Source organism: Ornithorhynchus anatinus, chromosome 10 (genome assembly GCF_004115215.2).
Source record: "Ornithorhynchus anatinus isolate Pmale09 chromosome 10, mOrnAna1.pri.v4, whole genome shotgun sequence".
Taxonomy (NCBI): Eukaryota; Metazoa; Chordata; class Mammalia; order Monotremata; family Ornithorhynchidae; genus Ornithorhynchus; species Ornithorhynchus anatinus.
The window spans coordinates 58,387,162-58,394,332 of NC_041737.1; the positions used below are offsets into that span (position 1 = coordinate 58,387,162).

At 49.3% G+C, this 7,171-nt stretch overlaps 1 protein-coding gene across 1 annotated transcript; it reads left to right on the forward strand.

The window, feature by feature from the left end:
• The first annotated feature begins 2,795 nt into the window (after positions 1-2,795).
• LOC100087824 (olfactory receptor 6C74-like) lies at positions 2,796-3,734 on the forward strand. The gene has a single exon (XM_001517609.3). It carries the CDS (start codon positions 2,805-2,807, stop codon positions 3,732-3,734), a length of 930 nt encoding a protein of 309 aa, XP_001517659.3. The 5' UTR covers positions 2,796-2,804.
• The last annotated feature ends 3,437 nt before the right edge of the window (positions 3,735-7,171 follow it).

Genomic DNA, 7,171 nt, shown 5'->3' on the forward strand with positions numbered 1-7,171 from the left:
GTATCTCCAGGGAATGACGGGGTTATGAGCTCCTTCGCACTCACTGGGTCCTATGCTCATGGTCCCAAACACTCTTCCTTCTTCAAGGCTGCAGGCAATCTCAATTATCCAGGTGTAGACAGTTGATGGGTTGGGGACATGTATTCAGGTGAAATACTGATGTTCATGGGCTTGGACAAAGGGCATTCCCCTCCCTCCATGTACACAAGACATTCATGCACCCATGATCCAGGGGGCACTCTGTACTCTTTCTCAACAATCATAAATATATGTCTTTCAATTTCTCATTTTGACCACACTATTGGTAAGTATGTTTACGTTTGCCTCCCCATGAGAATGGAAATTCCATGTGGGCAAGGATTTTGTCACTTGCTTGTTGCATGCTTTCCGGAGTGACTAGAACTGTGCCTGCTCACAGTGGGTGCTCAGTAAATTCATTCAATAGTATTTATTGAGCGCTTACTATGTGCAGAGCACTGTACTAAGCGCTTGGGATGAACAAGTCGGCAACAGATAGAGACAGTCCCTGCCGTTTGACGGGCTTACGGTCTAATCGGGGGAGACGGACAGATAAGAACAATGGCACTAAACAGCGTCAAGGGGAAGAACATCTCATAAAAACAATGGCAACTAAATAGAATCAAGGCGATGTACAATTCATTAACAAAATAAATAGGGTAACGAAAATATATACAGTTGAGCGGACGAGTACAGTGCTGTGGGGATGGGAAGGGAGAGGTGGAGGAGCAGAGGGAAAAGGGGAAAATGAGGCTTTAGCTGCGGAGAGGTAAAGGGGGGATGGCAGAGGGAGTAGAGGGGGAAGAGGAGCTCAGTCTGGGAACGCCTCTTGGAGGAGGTGATTTTTAAGTAAGGTTTTGAAGAGGGAAAGAGAATCAGTTTGGCGGAGGTGAGGAGGGAGGGCGTTCCAGGACCGCGGGAGGACGTGACCCAGGGGTCGACGGCGGGATAGGCGAGACCGAGGGATGGTGAGGAGGTGGGCGGCAGAGGAGCGGAGCATGCGGGGTGGGCGGTAGAAAGAGAGAAGGGAGGAGAGGTAGGAAGGGGCGAGGTGATGGAGAGCCTTGAAGCCTAGAGTGAGGAGTTTTTGTTTGGAGCGGAGGTCGATAGGCAACCACTGGAGTTGTTTAAGAAGGGGAGTGACATGCCCAGATCGTTTCTGCAGGAAGATGAGCCGGGCAGCGGAGTGAAGAATAGACCGGAGCGGGGCGAGAGAGGAGGAAGGGAGGTCAGAGAGAAGGCTGACACAGTAGTCTAGCCGGGATATAACGAGAGCCCGTAATAGTAAGGTAGCCGTTTGGGTGGAGAGGAAAGGGCAGATCTTGGCGATATTGTAGAGGTGAAACCGGCAGGTCTCGGTAACGGATAGGATGTGTGGGGTGAACGAGAGGGACGAGTCAAGGATGACACCGAGATTGCGGGCCTGCGGGACGGGAAGGATGGTCGTGCCATCCACGGTGATAGAGAAGTCTGGGAGAGGACCGGGTTTGGGAGGGAAGATGAGGAGCTCAGTCTTGCTCATGTTGAGTTTTAGGTGGCGGGCCGACATCCAGGTGGAGATGTCCCGGAGGCAGGAGGAGATGCGAGCCTGAAGGGAGGGGGAGAGGACAGGGGCGGAGATGTAGATCTGCGTGTCATCTGCGTAGAGATGGTAGTCAAAGCCGTGAGAGCGGATGAGTTCACCGAGGGAGTGAGTGTAAATGGAGAACAGAAGAGGGCCAAGAACTGACCCTTGAGGAACTCCAACAGTTAAAGGATGGGAGGGGGAGGAGGCTCCAGCGTAGGAGACCGAGAATGATCGGCCAGAGAGGTAAGAGGAGAACCAGGAGAGGACAGAGTCCGTGAAGCCAAGGTGAGATAAGGTATGGAGGAGGAGGGGATGGTTGACAGTGTCAAAGGCAGCAGAGAGGTCAAGGAGGATCAGAATGGAGTAGGAGCCATTGGATTTGGCAAGAAGGAGGTCATGGGTGACCTTAGAGAGAGCAGTCTCGGTAGAGTGGAGGGGACGGAAGCCAGATCGGAGGGGGTCTAGGAGAGAATGGGAGTTAAGGAATTCTAGGCATCGATTGTAGACGACTCGTTCTAGGATTTTGGAAAGGAAGGGTAGTAGGGAGATAGGACGATAACTGGAGGGGGAAGTGGGGTCAAGAGCGGGTTTTTTTAGGATGGGGGAGACGTGGGCATGTTTGAAGGCAGAGGGGAAGGAGCCCTTGGAGATTGAGTGGTTAAAAATAGAAGTTAAGGAAGGGAGGAGGGCAGGGGCGATGGTTTTAAGAAGGTGAAAGGGAATGGGGTCCGAGGCGCAGGTGGAGGGGGTGGCACTTGCGAGGAGGGAGGAGATCTCCTCTGAGGATACTGCAGGGAAGGATGGGAAAGTAGGAGAGGGGGTTGTTGGGGGGGAGGGGAGAGGCGGAGGGGTGACTTTGGGGAGCTCAGACTTGATCGTGTTGATTTTCGTGAGGAAATAGTAAATGTAATTTGTACTCCAATAGCCATGCAGTTTCTCAGTAATGAAGTCTAAGAATCGCAGCTGGGACCACTACACTTCCATGGTCCCTGGGGAAAGTGTCAGCCATTAACCCATGTAGTCATCTCAAGGACTGGGTCCTGGCACTGCCATGCCCTTGGTCTCATGCACTCTGCCCAGAGTGGAGGACTCTAAGCATATCTGGAGCTGCCCCTGCCCACCTAGTCTGGAAGGAGAGGAGACACTGCCCTCCATTCCCCTCCAGTCAGTTGGACTGACAGTCCTCTGGTGTTACCCCAACAGGAATCACAGATCAGTTATGAGAAACCACACTGAGTTCATCCTCCTGGGCTTTACGGACAACCCGACTTTACAAACGGTAATTCTCCTCTATATGTCTGTCACCTACACGATGAGTGTTACCGGCAATCTGACCATCGTTACCCTCACCTTGCTGGACTCCCGCCTCCACACGCCCATGTACTTCTTCCTGCGCAGCTTCTCCTTGCTGGAGATCTGCTTTACGTCCGCCTGCATTCCCAGATTTCTGGCCACTATCGCCACCGGGGACAGGACCATTTCCTACAACTGTTGTATAACACAGTTATTCTTCTTTTTTCTGCTGGGGGCAACCGAGTTCTTCCTCCTGGCCGCCATGTCCTATGACCGCTACGTCGCCATTTGCCGGCCGCTACATTACACGACCATCATGAACCAGAGAGTCTGTAGTCTGCTGGTCTTCTGCTCCTGGCTGGCCGGGTTCTTGGTCATCTTTCCTCCGGTCATCCTTACTCTCCAGCTGGAATTCTGTGGCTCCGTAGCCATTAACCATTTCTTCTGTGACGTCTCCCCTCTGCTCCTGCTCTCCTGCTCAGACACTGGGCCCCTGGAGTTGTTGACTTTTGCCGTGGCCGTGGGGACAGTACTGATCACCTTGGCGTTAGTGGCTGTGTCCTACACGGCCATTGCCCACACCATCCTGAGACTGCCCTCCTCTCAACAGAAGAGAAAGGCCTTTTCCACCTGCTCCTCCCACATGGTCGTGGTCTCCATCACATATGGGAGCTGCATCTTTATGTACATCAAACCATCTGCCAAGGACAGGGTGGACCTGACCAAGGGGGTGGCCGTGCTGAACACTTCTGTGGCCCCTATGTTGAACCCTTTCATTTACACCCTGCGGAACCAGCAGGTCAAGCAGGCCATTAGGGACCTGGTGCACCGAGGTGGATTTTCCTCCAGGAGGTGAGGGCTCTTTGGTGACCAAATCCAGTGGGAAATTATACAGGAGTTGCAGAAGCTCGACCGAAGAAACTCAGTGCCTGTACATTAATAATAATAATATTAATGTTGGTATTTGTTAGCGCTTACTATGTGCCGAGCACTGTTCTAAGTGCTGGGGTAGACACAGGGGAATGAGGTTGTCCCACGTGGGGCTCACAGTCTTAATCCCCATTTTACAGATGAGGGAACTGAGGCACCGAGAAGTGAAGTGACTTGCCCAAAATCACACAGCTAAGTGGCTGAGCCAGGATTCGAACCCATGACCTTTGACTCCAAAACCCGTGCTTTTTCTACTGAGCCACATTAGGCTAATGCTTCATCGCTAACAGGACCTGATGGTTCTCCATCCCTCTGTGCGCCCCCACTCCCACCCGCCTGGAAATCCCTCCCCTGGCCAGGTCTCCCTGCTACCTCAGCTCTTTGCCCTCATCTACCCAAGGGGAATCAACTCTTTTCACCCTGCAAGATAGAGACGTTCCGAGGTTTGCTCAGCAGGTCTATGCCGAAGCCAGTAGAAATCCCCAGGTGTAATGCGCTTTTTGCAAATCTCCTTCTGTACCTGAGCTAAGTGATGTCCAGCTGCAGGAGGAGTGACAACTTTGGTCACTACACGGAGGGGAAGCCAAAGCTCAGCACCTTTGTACTCCACTCTCTCACTCCCACCCTCTCACTCCCCCTCTCATCTATCCTCAGCATATTTGCATACATTCTCCCCCTTTTAGACTGTGAGCACGTTGTTGGGCAAGGATTGTCTCTGTTGCCGAATTGTACATTCCAAACGCTTAGTGCAGTGCCGTGCACACAGTAAGTGCTCAAAAAATACAATTGAATGAGTGAATGAATGATTGAATACGTTTTGTCGTACTGTAATTGCACTGATTGAATAGTCTGCTGTGTGATCTTGGGCAAATCACTTCTCTTCTCTGTGCTTCAGTTGCTTCATCTGTAACATGGGGATCAAGACTGTGAGCCCCACGCGGGACAGGGACTGGGTCCAACCTGATTTGTTTGTATCTACCCCAGCGCTTAGTACAGTGCCTGGCACATAGTAAGCACTTAACAAATAGCCTAAGTACTATTATTATTGCCCACCTCGGTCGCCCCAGATTTATAAAGATTGTATTTCTGTGGGCAGAGAATTTGTATGTCTCATTCATTCATTCATTCACTCATTCAATCGTATTTATTGAGTGCTTACTGTGCTCAAAGCACTGTACTATATGCTTGGAAGAGGGCAGTACAACAACAGACACATTCTGGGCCCACAACGAGCTCACAGTCTAGAGCTCTGAATCTCTCCCAGCACTTAGAACAGTGCTTGGCACATAGTAAGCGATTAATAAATGCCATCATTATTATTATTATTATTTGGGTAGACATTCCAATCTATCCTATTTGTTCTTCTCCCAAGTTGATCTCTGTTTTTACTCAGGCTCCCACTGTTTGAAAATCATCTCTGTGTCCTCCATTCCATTGGAAACTATCAGATGGTAGGAACCAATTGACTTCCATCAGCTGTGCTCTCCCAAGCACTTAGTAGTGCCTATGAGTAAGTAGTTAGTCAATAGATTCCATCTGATGAATGGATGGATTACTTAACACTCAGTAGACCCTCAATAAATGTTATAGGATTGATTGATGGATTTCTTTGCACTCAGCAAGTGCTCAATAAATACCATTTCATTAATTGATGGATTGTGTTGACTCAATAGACTCTCAGAAAATGTCCTGAGATCAACTGATGAATGGATTTGCACTCAGCACGTCCTCAATAGATACCACTGATGGACTAAAGGAGTGACAGATTGACAGATTGACTTTTGATTGATGGATTTATAGGCCTGGAATCCCAGTTCATAAGGTGGGGAGTATGTTGATATAAGAACACAGGTCCTAGAAGGGGGTTGAGTTTTCGAGGAGAACTGCAGGGACTCCTGGGATTGGTCAAACACCACCAGATGACCGGCTGGGTAACACCTGGTCTGCTATCCTTGTTGTCATTTCAGAAATATTACCAAGTGGAGAAGCAGATCACAGCCCTTTCCTTTCCTGGTCATCTGAGGACAGGGCAAGGGAACATAGCCAGCAGCCAGCAGCCCCGGGAGGTCCTAGAAGGAAGCGTTAAATTGATTGATTGATTAATTATTGATTGATTGACTGGGAGGGGAGGGCCGATGAAGACCCCGGACCTCAGGGGCGACAACTCGGCTTGAATCTCCCTCCCCACATGGCAGAGCTCAACCCAGGACACATTGAAGGCAGGAATCATGTCTATTTTTTATGGTACTTACCTACTATATGCCAAGCATTGTACTAACCGCTGGGACAGTTATAAGATAGTCAGTACGGACACGGTCCCTGTCCCTCCAGGAGAACACAATCTAAGAGGGAGGGAGTAGAATTCAATCCCCATTTTTTATGGTATTTGTTAAGCAGTTAATATGTATCAAACACGGTTCTAGGTCCTGGGGTAGATAAAAATTAGTTAGGTTGTACACAGTCCCTGTCCTGCCTGGGGCTCAGTCTAAATAGGAGAGAGAACAAGAGAACTGAGGCACAGAGAAGTCAAGTGACTTGTCCATGGTCAGACAGCAGGCAAATGGCAAAGCTAAGATTAGTACCCAGGTTCTCTGACTCTCATGCCCGTGATCTTTTCCACTAGGCCACACTGCTTCTTAACTGTATTTTCCATTGTCCTCTCCCAACCTCTTAGTAAAGAGCTGGGCCCCGAGTGGAAGCTCAGGAAATGCGATTCATGGATTAATTGAGAGTAGGTTCCATCTCCAAAAGATCTCAATACTTCAACCATCCCCGGGCCCAGCCACCATTTGTACAAGGAAGATACCCGTTGTTCTATTTTGTTTGCTCTCCTCTTGGTCTGCCCTCTTCTTTTTCTCTTCTCCCACTCCCTTCTTCATCACCTTGATTTACTCCATTTATTCATCCCCTCTCCCAGGCCCACAGCACTTACATACTAGGTATAATTTTATTTATTTATATTGATGTCTGTCTTCCCCTCTACATTTGTAATAATAATAATGATAATGATAATGATGCCATTTGTTAAGTGCTTACTATGTGCAGAGTACTGTTCTAAGTGCTGGAGGGGGATACAAAGTGATCGGGTTGTCCCACGTGGGGCTCATAGTCTAAATCCCCATTTTACAGATGAGGTAACTGAGGCCCAAAGAAGTTAAGTGACTTGCCCCCGGTCACACAGCTGACAAGTGGCAGAGCCAGGATTAGAACCCATGACCTTTGACTCACAAGCCCGGGCTCTTTCCACTGAGCCACACTGCTTCTAAGCTCGTTGTGTGCAGGGATTGTGTCCGTTATATTGTTCTCTCCCAAGTGCTTAGTACAGTGTTTTCCACAAAGTAAGCACTCAATTTATATGATTGA